The sequence below is a fragment of the Colossoma macropomum genome, unplaced genomic scaffold (assembly GCF_904425465.1).
Source record: "Colossoma macropomum unplaced genomic scaffold, Colossoma_macropomum, whole genome shotgun sequence".
NCBI classification, from domain to species: domain Eukaryota; kingdom Metazoa; phylum Chordata; class Actinopteri; order Characiformes; family Serrasalmidae; genus Colossoma; species Colossoma macropomum.
This window is the reverse complement of record NW_023494792.1, coordinates 9,607,601-9,631,421: the sequence shown is the minus strand read 5'-3', so window position 1 is coordinate 9,631,421 and position 23,821 is coordinate 9,607,601. Positions and strand designations below refer to the sequence as shown.

The 23,821-nt window shown below is 37.8% G+C and overlaps 1 protein-coding gene across 1 annotated transcript; it reads left to right on the top strand.

Moving 5' to 3' along the window:
* The first annotated feature begins 377 nt into the window (after nt 1-377).
* Nucleotides 378-16,013, top strand: rhcgb (Rh family, C glycoprotein b). The gene is made up of 11 exons (XM_036575890.1): nt 378-616; nt 4,778-4,967; nt 6,027-6,177; nt 8,884-9,031; nt 9,211-9,377; nt 9,722-9,859; nt 11,535-11,671; nt 11,921-12,045; nt 13,591-13,664; nt 14,045-14,121; nt 14,889-16,013. Exons 1-11 carry the CDS (start codon nt 400-402, stop codon nt 14,920-14,922), a joined length of 1,458 nt encoding a protein of 485 aa, XP_036431783.1. The 5' UTR covers nt 378-399; the 3' UTR covers nt 14,923-16,013.
* The last annotated feature ends 7,808 nt before the right edge of the window (nt 16,014-23,821 follow it).

Below are 23,821 nucleotides of genomic sequence, written 5' to 3'. Positions count from 1 at the left end.
ATGGCTCTTCTTAACCTTTGTGTTGCCGACCCCTGGCCTATGCTTACTTAACACTATTTTTTCTCGTTTTAATTTGACCCTACCTGACCATTTGACCCATTTGATACTGTAAATGTAAACACGTGTTTGTGAGCCACGTTGAAGACATATTTCTAGTTTCTATACTGAACTATTTCGAAACCTTCGACTGTCCTGATCACATCATCTCTGCTAACACTAACACTGCTACACCGTCACTAGGTAAGGTTTTGAGGTAAGCCCGTGTTTCTCACGGTTCAGGTGTACTGCTGATGGACGGCCCCTCCTCCTCCTCCTCCTCCTCCTGCATCCTCTCCCAGGTTAAAGCCCGGTCCCTCCGGAGCTCCTCTCACCTCGCTGCTCTCTCTGCTCTGGGCTGAGATGGGGAACTGCATCGTGCCGTACTGTGATGGGCCCAAAAACACCAACGTCAGGTGGACCCTGCCGGCCGTCTGCTTCGTGTGGCAAACGGCCATGGTCATCCTCTTCGGCGCGTTTGTCCGTTACAAGTCGGAGGTGGACGCTCACTGGCCTGAATACAAAATCGAGAAAAATATAACGAGTGACATTGAGAATGATTTCTACTTCAGGTATCCGAGTAAGTGACTCCATTTACTACAGATTACACTTACTGTTAGCGCTGCTGATGTCCTTTAATGTTGTCCAGTAATGTGATGTTAAAGAGCTTACATCTTACACTTAGAATATATTTATTTTTCACGCTTTAATATTTATTTATAACTTAAATTAATGAGCCATGCGCTCTTTATTTTTCTGTTATGTTGCTACGTGATCTCTTTTTTATCATCATGCACAACAGACCCAACAAAGTGAGGATTAGGGTAAAAAACAAAACAAAACAAATGTTAGTGTCCTTTCTCTTTTTTTTAATCTTTCACATTTAACTGGCTTGCCCTTTAATTTTGTCATTTTATGTTGCTACATGCTGTAGTCAATTAAAGGGGAAAAGTTCAGAATAATTCAGTGGTTGAGATGTAAACAAAGTCATTCAGAGTGGTTTGATGTCAAATGTCTCATGGTGGAGAAACAGTGGTGGTGAAGGGAGCCAGGAGTTGTGACGTCTGCAGTGCAGTTATAATCATTTCATTGTCGACAATGATATAATTACAATGATATAATTAAAGGTTAAGAGTTAAAAATAAGTTTTCTTCAGGTACTGGTTTTCCTTATGGCACTCCACATATATATATATATATATATATATATATATATATATATATATATATATATATGTATGTATATATATATATGTATATATATATATATATATATATATACCTCTCCAGCATGTATATGTTTTAAAAGTCATCTGAAAATGTCTCAGGCATCAGGCCACATATTTATCACCATTTTGGGTTATAAGCTTTTAGAGGTACTTAGATGTCTGTTTCCTGTCACCACCACTGTGAACAATTCTGATAAGTTTTTCTGCAGGAGCACATTTCATATCAGACCCCTCTGAATGGCTTTGTTTAAATCTCAACCATTTAATTACGTAGAATTCCCCTTTAAAATCTCTCTCTCTCTCTCTCTCTCTCTCTCTCTCTCTCTCTCTCTCTCTCTCTCTCTCTCTCCTCCTCCTCCTTCTCCTCTGTCTTCGATGATTATATAACATTGTGTTTGATGTCTGGACATTGCACTTTTCTCCTGGGCACACTCACAGGATTTCTTTTCAAAGCTTTCAGTGCATTCATTGTTACAGTGAAGAAGCTGTACAATGGCCATCTACACAGAATGTATTCCTCTATAATCGGAGGTGGATGGTCTATGTTTGAAGGCATTAACTGTAAAATGAGATCATGTGTCAGCTATACAATTACAAATTACAAAAGGATTGATTAGCATATTCCTTAATGAGCTAATTCATGAATTAACGCATTCTTTAATAATGTTTTCTGCAATGCACAAAATCTCTTTTTAAAAATCATCTATGATTATGAATCACATTGAGATGAACCAGTGTGTAAGATTTTATGTAAGGTTTAGTTAAAGATGTTATTCTGAATTTATCCTTTATGGTGTGATGTGGAGTGGGGTCAGTTCTAGTTACAGAATTACTAAGGGTGTCATTGAGTTTATTCATTGTGAAAAATCCTTTCATGGGTGTCCATGTCTGACTATCACTGAGTAATCAGATCGAGAGGTAGACATTCTGTCATACTATCTGGTATTGAAAGAAGGAACACTGGACAGAAAGCAGTTCTATCAAATTTTTTTCATAGAAATGTGCCCTTTTATTGCACAACTTTCATCATTTGTTTCGGTTTTTTAATGATTTTCAGTGTGCATATCTGCACGTCACATTTAGATCAAATGTATCTTTAATAATATAATCATATTTTTGTAACCAAGCAAAAAAAAAAACACGTGTTTACCAAGCCCTCTGTTACTAAACATAAACAGTGGTGCTGTTTCAGCCACATTTATCTGGAACTTTAACCGTCCTGTTATCTTCAGATTTACTAACATCTTTTATCCTTGGGGTCAGTTTGACCCCATCAATTTAAACTTCCAGGACCTTTTAAAGTTCTGGTGGGAGTTTTCCCCTCTCCATGTCATGTGAACTGTCAGTGATTTTCGCACTACTACAGGTGTGGTTATGTTAGGTTAGCTATGTTACAGGTGTGGTTATGTTAGGCTAAGGCCCTAAAGCAGAGGGAAGTTTTACCAAGATTGTAAAATTGCATGTTATAGCGAACTCAATATCATCCAAAACAACCAAAGCAAATATGTGTAAAATGTTGGTATTTCTTATGTTTTATACAGCTAAAACAGCTTGGGGTCAAAGTGACCCCAAGGAACACCAATGTGTAGAAAATTAGTACAGGACATTGAAAACATATCATCATCTAATTTTATATTTACCCAGTTATCCCCATTACATAAGGAAAAGAAATTAAATGTGAAGCAAAAAAAAGTCAGTCATATAGTTAGAGACATTAAACATTGAATGGAGTCAAATGACCCCCAAAGATAATAGAAGGGTTAATGTGTAAGATGAACCACTCAGATTATGGTCGTACATCAGTTTATGTTCTCGAATTAGCTTTGTCACAAAGTCACCCTCACCAAGGGCAATGAGAACTGCACAAACTGTTTAGTAAACACAGATTGGTGACATGTGTGCAGGGTAGCTTGCATCAGAATGTAGCATTCACAAACACTGTGGCATTTAGTAGCACTACGTGTTTTCCCCTGTATGGGAGCAATTGTTTCTGTTAAACTATCAACAAACTGGAGCACACGAGCGTGTCTTTGTCTACATATAAACAGCCCACATGGCTGTGCTGAAATGCGTATTGAAAAAAGCCCCCGAGGCAGTTTTTTAAAGGTTACCCCATTAGAATTGTTTTATTGTTCTGATTTTCATACACCTATAAGTATCCAGGTACCCCTTCTAATTAGTGAATTGAGTTACATTAAGATGCACCCAGTACTGACACTGGTGTTGTACAGCTTGTATAATTTCAATAGAAAAGCATAGAATAGAATGGGATGCTCTGAAGCAGCTGCACTTGAGCCTACGGTCACTATGCCCACTGCCAAACATCAGCTAAGGTAGTATAAAGTGCCCCAATCATTGGGCTGTGAAGCAGTGGAACTGCATTCTTTGGGGCAATGGAGCACTAGTGAATACTTCTGGGATGAGTTGGTGTAACATTTGTGATCCAGAATTGATCATCCAACGTCAGTAGCTGACCTCACTAACTGCTCTTGTGGCTGCATGCAATAAGGTCCTCACAGCAATGTTCCAACATCTAGTGTAAATCCTTCCCAGAAGAGAAGACACTGTTACTGCAGCAAAGTGAGATGAAGTTACTATTAATACCCATGATTTCAGAAGAAACATCAGATGAGCAGGTGTCTACAAACTTTTGGACATATACAGCATATCGACTAATTTAATCTAAAAATTACAATTATTTTTTGAAAAGCTGGAGCACAGTTTAGTTATTTAAATGTGTACTTAGCTGATCGGCAAAAAAAAGTCTGCGTAACTCTCTAATGGTTAAGCTAAGATAATACTGGAATGGCAGTGGCTGTCACAAGGTGATAGAACATGAGAACATCAGAGGTAGGTGTGTTATGTTTGGGTTAGAATTAAAGACAGTAGAAAGTTAAACCTCCAGGAGAATGGGTAGCTAAAGGTTCATGAAGCCTGTTGATGCAAAAACATAAGTCATAATTTACAGTGCTACCTAGATCAGTGGCTTCATGCACCTGCTTCAGCTGTAACATAAGAAGCTATGAAATGCATCACCAGAACAACAGCTGGAAACCCCTATCTCAATATCCCAATATTATTGATTTCGATGTGATTTCTCTGACTTCTTAATGTTTTGAATGCAAAATCCTCCTCATATTTCTTAAAGGGCCCAAAACGCTCCTTCCTTTTTTACATACAAAAGATTGATGTAGTATGTAAATGTTGATCATACAGTCCATTTCTGGAAACCTAGTTGAAAAAAATAGCCTCTTTTTTAATGATATTTGTTTTTGTGTTGTCACAAAAACCAAAAACAAATTTATATCCATCTATTCAGCCTAGTGCAGTTAAACCCCGCCCATTCATGTTGAAGTTATAAGGAGTGTTGAAGCCTGGACTGCCTTTTCAATAAGACACAATACAAGGCAGGCAGGTTGGGAGGGGGGCTAGTTTTGTATCTGTCTTCTCCAGTCTTGATGTGAAATCATGTAAATGTGATTGTATACATCAATCTTTCCTCTCATCTTTTAGGTTTTCAGGATGTCCATGTCATGATTTTTGTGGGCTTTGGTTTTCTCATGACGTTTATGAAGCGCTACAGCTTTGGTGCTGTGGGGTTCAACTTCCTTGTTGCAGCCTTTGGGATTCAGTGGGCTCTGCTAATGCAAGGCTGGTTCCACCATATTGATACTGATGGGATGATCAAAATCGGCGTAGAAAAGTAGGCTATTGTCACATTTTTATCGTTCCTAATCATTTGTGATCTCTTCAGCTTAGTATACTCTGAAAAACAACCACAAGGAGTTGACTCAAGGAATTTTACCACATCAGTTTATAGCAGGGCAGGTTGGCTGGAATCCACAGTTTGATGGTTTTCCTGTTTTTTCTACTAAACCTACTAAACTAGGCAGTTGACTGATGAATTCAGTCAGTTGTATTTGAGCAAGATTATCACTGACGTGGCCTCATAGACCAGAGATCCCCACTCCTTCTTTAAAACAATTACAACTTCGTAACATGTTGTATTGGCTCATTAGTATTCATACTCTGTATTAGTCTTTTTTTAAATGTGTAGCATTGCATTCAAAGCACTGTCTATGAATTTGACAAGGACATCAATGAGAACAGAGCCTTTTAAAATGTTTTTAGTTACATTTGTGCAAAAGTGCATTCAAGCAGCTGCAGTATTTTTAGGAAGGTATTTACAATGTAAGGTTAAATTAAGGCTGATACAATATTGCAGTAATTATAGTTTAGGCAAGTTGATTTTTAATGGATTGCATTTGCACTTTGACTGCTGCTCTGTGTTAATCTATGGGCCAGCCAGTTTTTCATTTCCATGTGGCATTCACCTGTCACATATCACTGACACAGTGATGTGAGAAGCTGCTACAAAAAATGATGTTTTGGAATATTAGTTAATGTACTGTAAGACTGTAACTATATCAGGACTATACAGTATAAATTAGTTAATATCCCCAAATATTATATATGCATTAAATACTCCAGCATAGCTCAGCTGAGTCACAGACTTTCTGAAAATGCAGCTGTCTTTGTTGTAACTGTTTTTAAAGCAGGTTGAATTTCACTTAAGCCAGTAAAGAGTTAGATTAAATTGAGTTCATAGAAGATATTTATTACTTTGTACAGTACTTGCATAACTACTTACAATGAGTTCAGTTGTAAACAAATAAAACAAAGCAGACAATGCAAAAAAACATTCAAATAATCTTCTGAATTGTAATTTATATGGTGCTTTTTTCCTTTTCTCTATGTTTAGCATAATCAATGCAGACTTCTGTGTAGCAAGCTGTCTGATTGCATTTGGAGCGTTGCTGGGGAAAGTCAGTCCTGTTCAGCTGATGGTGATGACCCTGTTTGGTGTTACCTTGTTCGCTGTAGAAGAATACATTATACTCAACCTCATTCATGTGAGTCTACTTGTATTATTATTATTTAACATTTTCTGAAAATGAAAACTATTATTATAATTAATCTGGGACATTGTCTATTGCCTGGTGCCTTTTGATAGCTAATGTGATGACCATGAAGAGGTGTTCCTCTTGCTGTGCTGGTCTGCCTGGTGTCCTGCTGTTCCATTGACTGAAGTTTGCTAATATAATTCTATAAAATAAGCTCTTAGATAAAATGAGGTGTTAAGGTGTGAAATAACCTAGATCAGATGGACCCTGTTTGGCAGAGGGACCACAACAGTCACTACAACAGCAATGGATGGATGGATGGATGGATGATGGATGGATGGATGGATGGATGGATGGATGGATGGAACTTTATTTATCCTGAAGGGAAACTGTTCATATGAATGTAACATTTTAAATAAATATTTCATTTTTTAAATCAACATAATGTTTATTTTTCACTGGTTCATGATGTATGTACAAATTCTTAATTTTGGCTGCAAGATTAATTGGCTTAGTTGCTCAAGTGGTCAGTGCAAATTTTCTGTCTAACCCTATTATCAGTAGTTGTGGTAACACTTTTTCTGAAGATGATTTAAAAACTCTTAACAGTGTATCTGTAACACATCAACTACATATAAGTAAAGTAGCAGTAGTGAAGCAGTATAATATGTATAATACCTTGAAGATGTAATGTTAATTCATTGCTTACATTAAGTAAGTAACCTTATTGTTGATATTTTACTTGAAGTAAACTTAATATGTTACTTCCATTACTCAAAACCTAACCTTACCCAACCTTCCCCAGAAGCTTACCCTAACCCTGGCCCTAATCATAACCTTAACCTATACCTAATCCAGTTAAGCTCAAGTTACAGAATGGTGTCAGCAGCAGGTCTATAACAGCTTGTTGAGGATGTTGAGATGGTCTGTTTTAAACCTATTACATTTTCAGTGACCTCTCAGTTTAACATCTACAGATATGAAGTTGGACCCTCCAAATAAAGTCAACTGAATTCAGTAGATTATAAACAAATTTTATTAACACAGTTATTTAAAAGCCTCCTGATAATCTGCTGAATGTCTTCACTGCTGCTACATCATCGATATGTTGTTGAATTGTTACTGCAAGTCTGTTGACTGTTTATTTCATCTAAAAATGACCACTTAAAGTGAAGTGTCACTGTCGTTGTAGTAGTTATTGTAGTAATAGTAGTTATAGTATGAGAAAAAGTATAGGTATTAATAGTGACAATGAGTTTTAATAATGCTCACTTATATTTTAGACTTACTTGTAACAATCCACTGGTAAAATATAGATTCTCATCTGTGAGTCACAAAAGCCTAGTAGGTGGTTACTAGGGGTGCGGGAAAAAAAATCGATTCTTAGATGCATCGCGATGCGGACGTGAACGATTCTGAATCGATTCATAAATGTCAAAAATCGATTTTCTAAATATTTAATTTATAACGTAATGTTGACGGAACGCAAAAAGCGAAACTTGAAAGTGCGGAAGTGCAGCGCCCGGACACTCTGCAGCGGCACATAACAAAAATACACATGGATGAGCGAGAAATCCGACCAGCTCCCTCTGCGTTAAAAACCAGGTTAGGTCAGGAGTCACAACCCAAATGTTAAGAGGAGCCATTTTGTTCTTTCAACAAAAATCAGACGACCTTGGCGGCCACAACATTTATGTCCAATATGTCTCAGTATGTGCGAAGGTCCTAGTGTAAGTTAAGTTAAACAATATAAACGAAAACGCAGACTTACTCTGTTCTGCTTTAAGCCTTAGCTTTAGCCGCTTTCCTCCAATTTCCGCCAGAAAAAATTTCTTCAGAAGTTGATCAGTTTCTTGTAAAATGTCTTTCAATGTTCAACTGTTTTACGAGGCTGAAGTCGCTTCTCATTCTCCAGCTTCTTGTTTGAATTTTCCCGTTCCACCTTAAAATCTGACGGAGGCGCCGAATGTAAATGCGGCACCATTTAAGGTGGAACGGGGAAATTCGAAAGAGAAGCTGACTTCACCTTCGCAACGTTTTATTGTGTGACAGTCTCTAGTTGCAGATTTAACTTGCCAGGAATCAGCTGCGCTGCTTATAAACGCGAATAACGCATCGTTGCTGTGTGACCTGCAGCCGGTTCTCAGTCGTTGCGAACCAGGGCTTTCGTGCTATGCTGCACACGTCCGGTTTTGAAGATATTTTACTGACACAGCGGACCCCCCCTCTCGTCTCTACAACGAGAACAAAACCAAAGTTATAAAATCACTAAAGAAAACGAGCAGGACGGCTATAACGTGCTGCCTGGACCTCCATTACCACAGGATCTTAAGTCACCCTAACAGCGCATTTTATCGCAGATGAGTGGCAGCAGCGTCTCATGTGCTCCAAACAATAGCAGTCAATGAGAGCCTTCTAGTTCACTTACCACATCACTTCCATTTGATTTATTAATAAAATATATTGGAAGTAAATGCATTATGGATCATTATAAATAATTTGCTTTAAAAGTACCAAGTCCTCAGACAGTGAGAAAATAGAAATCCTGTATAGAAAAAAAGATGCATCAAGATGCATCGATAATCGTTTTATAATTGTATCGCAGCCCTCTGAATCGTAATCGAATCGAATCGTGAGGTGCCTAGAGATTCCCACCCCTAGTGGTTACTGACTGCATTTAATTGGCTCCTATGAAGAGGTAACTTTATCTGATAGGCCAAAGATGCTGGAGGATCTATGGTGATCCACACCTTTGGGGCTTACTTTGGTCTGGCCATCTCATGGGTCCTCTATCGGCCAAACTTGAAGGAGAGCAGTCGGCTGAATGGGTCAGTGTACCACTCTGACATGTTTGCAATGATTGGTAAGTTTCCTTCATCGCTCTTATAGCTGTCAACTGCTAGTTAATTACTTGTGTGCTCCAGACAGGATTATCACAAATCTCACAAATGTTTATATGTTTCCATGCCTTTAGAATAATTGATGCGCAGAGAATGTGCGTTAACATTACAGTTAATGTTACGTTTGAACTCTTTTTCATAGGAACTCTGTTTCTTTGGATGTTCTGGCCCAGTTTTAATTCTGCCATTTGTAACCATGGAGATGGTCAGCACAGAGCAGCCATTAACACCTACCTGTCACTTGCTGCCACTGTCCTCACCGCCTTCGCCATCTCCAGCCTCTTTCAGAAGCACGGAAAACTGGACATGGTACTGGGCCATCTTGTCTTTCAATACTACTAACAGTGACAATAATGGTTATAAACCAGAGTTTTAATTAGGTACTTTATCCTTTGTGGATAAGATAGCATCTCTGGTTGCTTTCTACTCCAAGTGTGCCGAGGGGATTTGTACTGCTCAGTTTGAAAAGATCATATAAAGTGGATAGAGCATATACTAGTCTTTGCCTTCCAAGATTTTTCAAGTGAAGACTAGTTACATTAAATTTAGTCACAAGTAAAATTTCAATTTCAGTTTAGTTTCCCAAACTCTAATGTCATGCAATCAGCAGTGGTCTATGATTGCCTAGATAATAAAATGATGTTTTGTTCCAGGTACACATCCAGAATTCCACCCTGGCAGGGGGCGTCGCTGTAGGAACAGCTGCTGAGTTCATGCTGATGCCATATGGGTCTCTGATAGTAGGATTCTTCTGTGGGCTCATCTCGACTCTTGGCTACATATACCTCACAGTAGGAGCTTCTGTTTGCATTATGAACAATTAAACCCTAAACATATAATTCAGTTATTAATCTTAAGATGTGTTTTTCAGTAACTGCTATGATGCTAATATGTACACAAGCATTCAAAAGTTTGGAATCACTTGCCATATTAATAATTACTGTTATTTTATTCAATAATAACATACACAATGTGAATTGAAATACTATAAGCTAGACACCAATATTTGATGTGCTTTTGGGGGACATCGAGCAGTTGTGAAATGATAATTACAAAACAGATAGTTCCAGTCTTCAAATCTGATTGGCCGAGCTGTGTTTGAAGCCATTGTAAAATCCATGATGTACGCACACCTATGACCGCCTCACAACAACTGAACTCTGTATTAAAAAAACGAAAAACCTTTGTTCTGTTAATGGATTCATATTTGACTCTCATGCTGCTTGCATTGCTAAAAGACACTTAACAGGCTGAACAATGTCATCATTAATATCACAGGTTAAATTAAGATATGCACAGTATGATTAACTGTATAAAAATCTTAAGAATGTCGCTTGAACACCTTACATGCGTCAAATGTCTGTGTTTTCATCAGATTTAGAGTAAAACTCAGGCTGAATTCCAAGCGACTTATGTACTCCCTAAATAGTATGCTCGCTATAGAGGCTTTGAAGTTCTGGCTTTACAGCCAAATAGTGCACTATTTGTCAAGTATGAATGTGGCTAAATCTCGAATGACAAAAGATTCTTTATTAGCTGTATTATGTACTGTTAGGGTGCAGGAGCCAGTATTTAAATTTCTACATAGTGCACAAAGTGTAAGTCATTTGAGGTACAGCCCCAGCATGAGAAGAGGGGCGGTGCTGGATTGGTATATAAGAGTCGCGGTGATAATTTGGTCACCAAAATTACTTATAAAGTGAAGGTTTTTGCATTAAATAAAGCTAAGTTATTACGTTAATTAATACAGTTATGAGCAACTGAACCTTCTTCTCTGCATTTAGCAGTCTGTGGTTGCTTGGCAACGATACTACATGCTAAAGGAACTATATTTCTTGGCGGAATACATGTTTATGTTGATTATTATTATTAATAACTTAAATAATTTCCTTAAAATTGTGTATTTCAATCATAGTTAATGTTGGCTGCCATTTAAAATAGGAATAAACTACTTGAGGCTTAATGCGTTAATACTATACTGTAGTGATCTATTTGTAGTGGATTCTTGATTAATTATACTCTTGGAACTTGATTGCCAGTTTTGAAATATGAGGAACTCTAGATGTTAATTTCATCTACAGCCCTGCTCAACATTCTGGACACATATAAAATATCTTTAGTTTTCACCATTTCCTACAAATTAGTTGTAACTTGCTATGTTGTAAAGTAGCAGCATTACAACAATCAACTTTTACACCTGCAAAAAATGGTTTATATTAATGAAAGTTTTGAATGGTGATTCTAAACCTTTGAACAGTAGTGTAAGTTAAATTGTTGTGAGTGAGAAAAAATACATTTATAATGCTTGATTATACTGAAATAACCGTATATCTGTATGCATTTTGTTGCTGTGGAATAATGTAATAAAATTAAACCATTCTGTAAACTTTGTCCATTCATGGCTTTTGTACAGCAATACTGGCCATAAGGACAGACAGTATAAAATGGAAATCTTCTTTCTCCCAGCCCTTCATGGAAAGCAAGCTAAAGATCCAGGACACATGTGGCGTTCATAACCTGCACGCTATGCCTGGTGTAATTGGGGGGATTGTGGGAGCAATATCAGCTGCTGGTGCTACTGAATCTGTTTATGGCCAAAAAGGGTAAGCTCAGTTCACCTGATACAAAGTAAAATACAAAAATTGATATTACATATTTATACATAAGGCAAAAAAACTTTACAATGTCTGATTTGCTGTGGACACATAACAAATAAGTATACAGCTACATGGAAACACCATGAAGTGTCTTCTCCTTTCTTTTTTAGGAGTGATTTCAACTTGTAGGCTTGTTTTTTATTGCAGCATAGTGAGTGCTTCTTTTTCAACTGTGTTTTTCTTTACTTATTACAGGTTGATAGACACATTCGGTTTCTCAGATGACTTAAAGCACAGGACTCCTGCTCTCCAAGGTGGCTACCAGGCTGCTGGAATGTGCGTTGCTGTGTGCTTTGGAATAGGCGGTGGAATACTTGTGGGTATGTCAAAGTGTAGCGTGCACCAGAGTTAGACATACAAAAGAGCAACTTACTGCACCACCAGTGCTACTTTCAGTGGCACATAAAACTAGTTATTATGTGCCGTTGTTCATTGTATTTGACAGAAATACTTGAATAACCTGTAGTGGTTTGTCTGGTAGAATGTTTATTACAGAAAAGTGTGTGTTTGCGAAGTTTGAGAAGCTGAAACAATCCTGGTGAACAGGTCATTTTAATATAAACTTTTCCAGTTGATAAATCATGTAAAATTCAAGTATTCTATTAACTGGGATTTTTGGTTCTGAATGTGAAGAAAAGCATAGTTTGAGAAAAAAACTGTTTTAAGAAAGGGCCCTCAGAACAGCATTACCCTGTGAGATCTCAGATAACATTTACTGTTTGTGTGAATGCTGGTATTATTACAAAAGAAATTATAAAGGACACATTTGATTCTACAGGAAACAAGTTTTTCAGCGGCGTATGACGTTGACAGCGTTGGGCCAAGTATACAATAAAGTTTTTATCATTCATGTTAAAGCATAATACTGATAAACATATGATACAATAGTAGATTATTCAATCACAAGTTTTGCCTGAGTTCTCTTTAAATGTCTTTTTAACATGCTCACATTCATCATCCTCATCCGCTCAGGGAAGGGATCCTAAGCACAACTGATGTTAGGATGTTGTGCTCCCAAATCTTATACAGTGTAGCTTTAAAACATTTTTGCACTCTGAAATCTGAGAAACTTCAGAGGCTCTGGAGCAATGTAACAGACTAGGCAGGGGAATGTGAGTTAAAATGCCATCTCTAGGCTTAAAATTTAGGCTATCCTGATGTTGGGTGAACAATGTTTGTACCACATGTTACTACAGATTATTTTGTAAAGTTAAAGCTGCACTATGAAAGTTTTTTGTTGTTAAAACTGAAAGAAGTGGCTTTACTGATTCAGAAGAAAAACTCACTAAAATATAGTGTGTGTGCACTGCTGTGAGTTGCCTTTTAAACATTTTTTTTTAAATACAGAAATCTGAGAAACTTCAAGCTTCCTATTACCGTAACAGGCTAAGCATTAACCCCAACTTTAAGACAATGTGAGTTTGAATGCCAGCAATGCCACAGTTTGAGCCATCCATGAGCCAAAACAGAGGAAATGCCTGGTGAGATTAGAGAAAACTGAGTAAAAAAAACAATTTTGTTGTGTTGTAGAACATTACAAAATTGAGATGCAGAACTGAAAAAGAAGAACTTTTGACTAAACTAAGTTTTAATAGGGTGAACTATACTGTCCTCAAGTTGTGTTAATTCAAGAACAGCTGTGCACTAAGATTTTTTTTTCTTTTCTTAATTGAACTGACTTTCATTTTTTACAGAGTGTAGTGTCTTGCCTTAAATCTAGCCATAAGCTTGCATTTATTTGGTAGTCATGGGATTTTCTGAAGTTGTGAACATACACAGACACACCTGAACAGGTATAACCTCTCATAAAAATGGAATATAATGGAATCTGTTATAATATTAAAATATGTTTCTTTACTCTACAGGTCTAATTCTGAGGATGCCTCTTTGGGGAGATCCCACAGATGATAACTGCTTTGATGATGAAGTCTACTGGGAGGTAAGATTGGGCTTCATTCAACCACCAAAAGTAGTATAGCATAAGAAGTTCTGGAAACAATGAGGTTGTGATTTTATTTCCATGACTAATTACTAGTAAATATAAATGATATTTCACCTTTCCACACATAGTGAAGGTTAAACTAGCTCAGTGTGGTAAGTGCCTGCATGACCCTCACTAGGTGTCTCTATGTGTGTGTCATCATTGCTAGAAATTACTTTCGTAATGTCCCAGCTCTTCTCCGCGGATCACTGAAACACGTGGATGAGGGAACTGAGGGACAAGGCGACTAAAAGTCGCATTTTAGGTTTCATGTGGGTGTGTCCTTATGCTGCCTGAATGTGACTTTTGGAATCAACTCATCTTTATTTTACGTTCAGGTGCCTGAAGAAGAGGACTCTGCTGATCCAGTTTTACAGTACAACAATCACACAGTGGCCAACAAACACGCAGAGGTGTAAGTTTTAAAATTATAGCAGTGATATTTATGATAGAGCAAATATGGATGTATACATGCAGAAGTTTTATTCCAAAATGCCATGTATGCATTTGAAACAAGATGAGATTGGAAAAGAATACAGTCATATAAAAAAGTTTGGGCACGCCTGGTCAGTTTACATGTTTTGTTGATTTTCTAAGTGAAAGTCAGTTAACACGTCCTCTACAGAGAACACACTTCTTTTAAGCACAACCACTGTTTATTTTCTGAATTTAACATACTGGAAAAAAATAAAAATAAAAAAATAAAATGTGGCCTGCACTACACATACAAGAAAAAACTCTTGAAAGTGGCTTTAAAAGTGCCTTTTCTTTCCTTTTTTTTGAAGGTGTAAACATTATTAAAGTTTTATTAAAGGTACCAGTCTCTTCCCAGTCCACATCATCCATGTATGGAAACTAATCAGAACCAATCAGAACAGTTAAAACAGTTTGTTAAAGGGACAAAGATAGAGGTTGGAATATTGTCATGTAAAAATGAATCATAGTTTCTGGTACTTAAAACCATGCAAATGCGAAGAGTAGACCATATATCATTAAAATAATGAAAAATTAAGTAAAATATAGGATGTGGTCCCTTGAAAGCTTCAATGACAGTGCTGGTCAAAGGCAGCTTGTCTGTTTATCCTGGTATGTTTCTGCTTTGGGCCACAAGGTGGCACACAGTCACCACTATTCCTTGAAAGAACTCTGTAAGGTGACCTACGTTTTCTGTGCCATTCACAGAACTGAGACACGCTTCACTGTGGAGCAGCACTAACCCTGGAAAAGAAGTGTGCTTCCAGCCTTCACTCCGCAACTCTGTGACCATGCGCTCTTCCCTGCCAACAAAAGCACAGCAAGGTCTCATCGACTGTTTCCCCAAAACAAACAGTTCTCTTCACCATGTCTGTGGTCTCCGAGATGAACTTTTTCTCAACGGATTGGGGTTCCCTTAACGTTATCACTATATTATTAAGAGCATGGACTAAACGATACACGACAACATTCAGTAGGTGTTTAAAGTAGTCTGTAGCTTAGAGCTGTGCGTTCAGTTTTTTTTTTCAAATATTTATGAAAATATTCCAAAGTACTGTGTAGCATTAGTTGAGCATTTTTCCCTGATATCCCTGTCAGACGCTGAAGTTCTACCGTATCAGAGGAGCATTTTTAAATTGCTTTTCATGTGCAAACAGAGGTGGATCACAGCCTTTTTTGGAAGAGTTTGCCTTTTTTGCAGTATTTCTTGCTAATAAAGCTTTTAGCTTTTACCCAGCAATACTTGCAAGGATGGAAAGGGGCTTTTTCTCAGTTAAAATACTGCCTCTGACTGTTTCAGTGTATTTATTTTGTGTGTTCAGGTTTGCCATGTGCTTTTGCTGATTATATAATTCACTGTCAGTTAGTAACTAATCTATCTAATATAAATGTAGATATATAGACATAGATATAGATATACAGCATTAACAATACATAATAAAATCTAGGCTAAATAAAGGAAATAAATGAATTTGAATTATAAAGTTAAATTGATAAAAATGGGTGTCAGTTAAACAGTACAAAATACGACTGTAATTTTCTTTCTTTATTTGAAATTAGATCTATACCCTTTTTATGCACGTCAAACCTAACTTGCATAATAATGTTTTTAAATCCATAGATTCTCATCTCTGTTACTAAAATTCCAGGTTCAAGTTTTAGAATTGCATTTTTGAACTTTTCATGTAGATTCAGAATCCATTTCCGTAACACAGACGTTCTAGGAACATTTCTTACTTTGTAAGGGATTTCATCTGAATTTTATACAGCGTAAATATTAATTTCTGTTTTCACTCTCACACGTTTTTGTAAATAAAAATGTGGTAAATTCAACATTGTGTGATTAATTCAGTTTTGCCAGTTGGTGATTTTTATCGTACATTTATGTGGTGGCTCCTTAGGTAAATTAAATAGAAGTGTGCCACAGCTCTGGAGCACCAAATTATTTGTGTTCCTCCCTCTTAACCCTTTCAATCCCAGCAGTCAAAATTGAGGCCAAAATTGTTTTGAGTTTGTAAAGTTCTAAAATATTGAATGTGTTTTCAAGTGAAAGGTGAAGTCTCAGCATTCACCTGAGCTTCAAGCGTACACCTGAGAAAGATGACGTCTGCATTACAGCTCTACAAAAGGAATTCAGAAAAACACTTTACAGTGCCACTACTACCACCATATTTGGTACATGTAATCTTTAAAGGGTCTGTCCTTGATAGTTTAATAAGTTTGTGCTGCCACATATATGTCATGCTTATAGGAGACACAAACATAAACTGTCATATCTGTGACCAGTGGGAAAATACAGTGGCTCACAGTTATTGCTGATAATCCTATTGATTGTTTATCTCCATACAGCTTGAAGGTTTGGACATTGTAGAAGGTGATGACCCAACAGTGAATACATGAAACATATCGTGGGAGTCCAAGGAAAACATTTATCAGTTAAAGACAATTTGCCTTCTCCTGTATAGTTAATATTTTGAAGAATAGGTTTGTTTTTTGGACAGCGCCAAAGCATTACCATAATTATATCAATCCTCAGATTTATTCATTTTTAATTTTATTACTTTTTTATGTATCACTGTTTACAGTTGAATTATTTTGATTTTTGTTTTATTTCTCATGTGATTGGTTCTAATTGATTAACTAATTCTGACCTTGTAGTTTCCCTATGCTCCCAACTGTGACTAAGAATAAAATGTATATTTTTTGTAACATTTCCAAAACAATTTCTGGAAAGGCATACAGGATGTATAATGGGGCTGTCCAAGGAGTAAAGGGTTAAGTGTAGTCTGAGATCAAATCAAAATAGTATGGCAATTTTTGTCAATCTAGAAAGAAATCAATATTATTAAAATTTTAAACTGCGTATAGATTAAATTTATTAACTTTTGTATATGTACACATTTTGTTGTACAATGTTTCGTCCTTTTTTTGAATACAAAGATACATTCTTATGCAAAGGTTTGAACATCCCTGGACAAAGTATATATTTTTGATTTTCTGAGGAAAAACAACTTACACATCCCCTACATGGCATTTTTTCTGTACATTTTCTATTTTTTTTTTACATCAATTGAACAAACTGGAAAAAATATAACAAAATACAAATTGTGCCATAGCTTTTGCAAAGGTCACAAACATGTAATTTATCAGACGTTTCTATATCATTGTAAAGGTATACTATCACAGTGCTCTTCTCTGGTCTGGTGCTTTGGTGTGTTGTGGTTAGACTGATATGTTATGCATTTATGTCCATGTCAGTGCCCTTTCGGACACATAGTGGGATGAAAGTTCATGACCTTTGCACGTGTAGGTCAGCAGAATGATGTCGAAGATGACCATGCCACATGTCCCTTTGATTGTATACGTTAATGAGACAGCCCAAAGGTCGCTAAGGGTCAGGGGTTAAATTATATCGTCCAGCAGGTGATTCAGTTGAGGGAACTGTGTACTTTGTTAGTAAATTGATGCTTTGTTTCAGATATAGCAGATATAGCACATTTATCATAAGAAAACAACTAATTAATCTTGTCAAATCACAAAGACCACAGAATAAAACAGAGAGAACATAGAATAGAATAGAACAGAATAAAATGTTAAATATGTTTTCTAAAAGGTTTATGTAGTTCTCATGTTAGAAAGCTGCAACCTTACAATCTCACTTACAAGCCCAGCCATCAAAAATATTTTTCTTCCTGCGAATGATGAGGAAAGCGGGCAGTAATCTGTCTCTACAGGGGGCCTGGGTGTAAAACACTCTGATCTCAGCAGCCATGTGAGTAGAGAAAGCGCTCTAATTAACTGCTTCTGGGCTACTGTGGAGAAGAAGAGGGAGAGAAGGAGTGCTCCCCATTTTTCTTACGCTCCAACAGCTCGCTCACCCACCTCCTGCGTATTCAGGGCCTTCCCCTCCGCTCCCCAACCCGCAGGCCTCTCTCGTCTTATGTTTATTCATTTGCCACTTAAAGGCCGGACACAGCACCCTGTTAAAACTAAATCAAGCCCCTTTCATGACATGATCCTTTTGCCAAGGCTGAAAGGGCCCCAGGCTGAGGGGAGGCCTGACCCTGAGGACACTGAGCTGGGGCCTTGGTGGGGGGGTGGTTTTTGAGGGGGGGCTTGATGTTGTGAAAAAAAAAAGCCAGCACTGTCTGCACTGCTGGTGATTAAGGCAGCCAATGGCGGAGAGCGAGTGAGACAGCGGCGGGAACTGAGAGGAGGAGTGTGGGAGATTAAGACCGTCACGCCCATTCAGAAAGAGAGGGGACAGGAGAGATAAAGGAGGCAAAGAGCGTTAAAAGAGGCTAAGGAGGGAAGAGAGAGGGCTCTTTTCATGGCTGATGACTGATTGCCTGTCTGGATCAGTGCTCTGGCTTGATTGACAGCCATGCTGAGCTGAAGGGTGGGAAAGTGGGGAAAGCGCACTTGGGTGGAGCTGTTAGTGTGTGAGAAACAACGTTTGGGATAGGGGGGTATGTGTGGAGGGGGAGTACACTGTGCATGCTAAGCACTAGATACAATACGCACACTGACTCACACCATGAGTCCTTCTTGTTAGAGACAGAACGTGAAGTTTAATTAGTGATGTAAAAAAATCACATACTGCAGAAAAAGACTTTTATTTAAAAGATTTTGTAACTATCCTGAAAATCCTGTACTCTGCAAAAGTCTTAGACACCTGAACAAATTGTTTAAAACCATTTATCTCAGAAATCAGAATGTTTCGCCTGTACAAACTCTTACTATACAACAAAGAATAAATACAAATAAGCACAGTAAAACATAATAAGAATATTATGTTTTCAATAAAAGCTAAAGGACAAAAAGCTAGAAGAACAAAGGTTTGGTTCCGGATTTCTCTTTGATTCCCCAGCCATCACACAGATTTCTTTAAATTCATCACCAGCAAACCAGATTTAACTTAGTCAATGATTTATTAGCCAAACCAGATATTGGATGATAACTACAATTAATACTGGTCTGCCTTGAGGAGAAGTTTGGAAATGGTTATGCAAAACATTGACATACATAAAATCACTACTTATTATATTAATATTATTTGTGTTTATTGTAGCAGTATTGTTTTCTTTGCAAATAAATGTGTACTGCTCAGTTAAATAGCTTTTCAAATACAATTTTCTGCTTAAAACCTTTGCAAAACCTGTATATACGGTCATGTATGAAAGTTTTAACACCCCCAGTCAAATTGCATACTGTGTTGATTTTCTAAATGAAAATTAGTGAACATATTGTCTACAGGGAATAAACTTAAATATTAAATTTAATATACTGACAAAAAACATAAAATATTAAATGTGCCATAACTTTGCACACTTTTGCCACATTTTATGTTTTATTTTTTCCACAAAATGTTAAGCAAATAGACAGTAATTGTGCATTACATTGTGCAGAAGTGCACATCCTCTGTAGAGGTAGAGTTAACTTACTTTCACTTAGAAAAATTAACATAACATAATTTCTGCACCCAAACTTTTGCACATGACTGTAGGTTCATTACTATACATTTATGTGGTTCTCTCTGAATTGAGAATTTGTTTACATGATTACTGCCCAATGTCATGTCCTTAAGCCAAGGATAAGAAAGTCTTTAAAAGCCCATGGGCCATGTTAACTGCCCTGTAAACACCTGAAAGAAGTCCATAAACACTTTTATAAACTGAGCAGAGCTCATTTATTCCTGTCACCACTAAACTCCAATTCTGTTGGGAAGAATCTCATTGTTATGAGAAATTCTCAGTACAGGTTCTCTGTACTTGTGACCCATCCAGCTTAAGTAAACTTACTGTTGGCTTTTGTCATTGATTCTGTTTCAAGTAATGCAGTAGACTGTTAATGTAGAATAACATTTTTAACTGCTTTTTCAGAGCTATGGGTCATATCAAACATATCTGGTCTTGAATTATCTCTTAAGGACAGAGCGCACCAACCAAGCATACTACAGCAAACAAGGTTGACAAGTCAAATAAATTGGAGTGCATTTGGAGAGAACATTGTACATTATCTCAACAACCAAACACAGGTATAGCACATCAACCATCACTTCTGTTTGAATTTTTTTGATTGATTGTTTGGTCAGTAAGCTCTGAAGAATCCAAACCCTCTCCAAACCAGGGAACTAGGTCTGTTGTCTGGACAAGTGAAGTTTATTTGTTGCGCTCGCAGGTTCCAGACACCCAGCCAGCCTGTAAGACATTGGACTGACACAGTTTTATAGCTGGACTGATGCCAAGATTAGACCCAGCTTATACAAGACAAGTAACAGGTGTGACAAACATGACCATATAGGGAGAAACACAAAAGGCAGGCAGGCTAAAATACAACTTCAGCACATACACACACTACAGAACGTATAACACAGTACATTTCACAACAATAAATTCCTTCACCTCTGGCCTTTGACCTCTCATTATACTTTAATACACATATAATATTACATATATATCATCGCTGTCCATGTATCCATGTATCTCCATTTTTTCAATTGTCTACATCATTTCAACACACCAGCTGTCCTTTACGTTCTGTGAAGATTTCAGGATGAATGGACCAATAGAAATGCTCTAACGTCACTTGGAATAAAATCTCTTTACATTAACTTGCATTAAAGGTAAGGGTGTTTTTGCCTTCTCCTGTAAAGTCACTATTTTGGAGATACTTGTTTTTCTTTGCACAGCGACGATATGAGCTTTGCATTTACTGATTAATTGGCCTATCCACACTCACCTACTGTTGCTAGGTTGGACAAGCTTTAAAGAACTTTAACAAAAAGTCCTTTCAACCAAAAAACTGCATAGGTTCAACTCAGTTTTTTCAACTCAGTCAAAATACATAACTTATTATTTTATTATGACAGCTACAGCATATGTCTAGTTTAACAAGTTTACAATAACAAGTTCAATTCTTCAGTTTTAGAATTTGATGTTGTATGTAAACACTGCTAAAGTTTCAAATTGTACTGGTCACTCCATATAGTGAGCAGTACAGTATATAAGGAAACAGTTGCAAAAACAGCCAATTTTAAATTCACTAGTTTTATGGTGGTTTTATGAAAACTAACGTATTTACATACATCCCTCTATTCAGCCTACAGCAGCTTAGCCCCACCCATTCACGCTGAAGTTATAAGGAGTGTTTCAGCTTAGACTGCTTTTTGAATGAGGCACAATACAGAGCAACCAATCAGGTCATTTGCATACATGGGAAAATACGAGCTCTCTAAAATGCAGCACTACTAAACTAGTTTGTAAATGACCATGGTACAGAATCTGCCAACAAAAACCTGAACTGGACCACACCACAAAAAAGAAACTACACCAACTACATCCTAACACTGCCACTCTAAATGTAGGTGTTGACAGAAACTGAGCTCTTGTCTCATTAGATTGAACAGGAATTTTGTCAAAGTTTAGCAAAGCTTGTCCAAAAGAATACACTTGTGGGCGGAACATGAATAGGCCATCCTGCACAGCAACGCTTGGAACCGGAGTGTCCAATCCTGGTCTTGGACATCTCCCACCCTGCAGGGTTTACCTCCAAACCTAGTCTATTACACCTCACCCAGGTAATGAAGGCCTTCAGGGGCATCTGAATATTAGAGCCAGGTGTATTGGATCTGAACTCTCAAGAATGGTAGATATCCAGGACTAGGACTGGGCACCCCTGCCTTAGAACGCCTAAATAACAAGCCTAGAGTTAAAGGAGTTAGTTAGCTTTTCTTGACAAAAGCTGACTGTGGCCTAAGGCTGTCTCTTTGGTGCGTTTCCTGCTCTTGGCTCTCCAGCGGGGCATGGCCTTTTCTTTAATTCCTCCACAGAGCCCCTCTGTGCTGGCGCTCTGCAGGCCGCGTGTCTCACTGCAGCCCACCTGCAGCTGTGCTCTGTGAGCTGGTTAAGTGTGCTGTTAGAGCGGAGGATTAGCTCTGATCCATTCCGCCTCCTGCTCTGCTCTACACATCGAGCGTCTGTGAAGAGGAGGAGCCGTGACTTACAGCTCAGTGCAGGAATCATCTACTGACAAAGAGTCACACCCCCGTACACCACCACCACCTTCCCTCAGCCCCGCCCGAGCCCTGGCTGGATACCTTTCAGTGCATGTGTCCTGGAGCTCAGGACAAAGGCTCCCTCTGAGGGGCCTGAATGAGCGGGAGGAGAGCAAAGAGAGACAGAGAGCATTGAGCTGAGGTGGGACTGACGTGTGGCTGCACTCTGCTCTCTCTCCCTCTCTCTCTCTCTCTCTCTCTCTCTCTCTCCCTCTCTCTCTCTTTCTTCTTTAATTTAATTTTCTTTCAGTTCATTGTTACAAAAACTCATGGTAACTTTACAGGAGAAGGAAAAAAAACATCCTCAACTTTTAGTGGAGGTTAATGGGTTTGTAAAATGCAGAAGTGGTGCATGCAAATACTAATCCGTAAAATTGCTAATCTTTATTATGGGATGCTATATGTTTTTTATTACTCAAATATTTTTACAGGTTTTCCATGCAGTATACAAGTGCTGGAAAAAAAGAACATAACCAGTACTCATTGAGCGGGGTTGCAGGTTGCAGGAGCTTGGTGGCATGTAAGCTCGAATCTGTCCCCAGGAATAACCTGGCCAATTTAGCCCCAGAGAAATGTAAATGATGTAGCACTTTAAACTGTAATAAACCATAGCTGATACATATTGAAGAGGAGTGTATTTTCACTGTAGCCGCTTGCCAATCTAACCTGAGAACTCACAATCTAGATCTAGCATAGAAATCTAGCAATTTCAAACGATGGCGAGTAGGAGAGGCTCTATGGATGGTATTATATAGATTAGACACAAGGCTCACACCTACTGGGTCTAAATTTAGGCACTGATCAACCCAGTTGCTTTATTTGGTCAATAGAGAAATGTGTGCTTTAGTGTAATTTCTCACCTGTAAGTATCTGAACCAGCCAGGCTGTGGAGTGCTATACTCTCTTTTCAATTGGTCTGTATATAAACTAGAGCTGATCTCAAAATCTATTTGAGACTGTAGTGCTGAGCTACATTACCCCTGCTTGCTTAGTGCTAACATAGCATGGAGAACATATGAGGAGCAGAACTGTAACACTGGTGTAAAATATTTCTGCATTAAACATTTATTGCCGTTGCTTTATGATTTTATGCAATGTAAACAAAAGTTTACCAACAATAAAGATTATTTATATTTTCTATTTATTCCCACATTTACATTGTATTAGGATGTTGTTTGCATTGAACATTTGTGTTTTACACTTTGCCTGAGGATCTGTTCGTAAGTTACTCAAAGCATCATGGGGTGTGAGTGTGAACAGTGTGGATAAAGCTTAGTGGGTTGGGCATAATGATTGGTTGTTGGGGCACTGCCCCACTATATGACCCCCCTGATGTGTGCCTGCTTCAAAGCCATCTTGTAAAGTCTGCTGCAACTACTACGTCCATAGATAACAGAAAAATAACGAAGCACGTTGTTTCACTTGATGTGACAAGCCACGCTTTGGCATGAAACTCACAAATTGTTTAGGACTATTAAGGTACCTGCACTGCACTGTAGAAATACAGCGCATAACACGCCTTGCTAGTAAATTGCTGCACCACTTGTATAAAGGAAAACTGATTGGTCCATTCTTTATGAAATAT

Excerpts from the sequence above, each read along its gene's own strand:
- rhcgb (XM_036575890.1), top strand. The coding sequence starts at position 400 with ATGGGGAACTGCATCGTGCCGTACTGTGATGGGCCCAAAAACACCAAC. Across the intron at positions 4,968-6,026 it reads ATCAAAATCGGCGTAGAAAA|CATAATCAATGCAGACTTCT; the intron begins GTAGGCTATTGT and ends CTCTATGTTTAG. Across the intron at positions 11,672-11,920 it reads TCTGTTTATGGCCAAAAAGG|GTTGATAGACACATTCGGTT; the intron begins GTAAGCTCAGTT and ends TACTTATTACAG.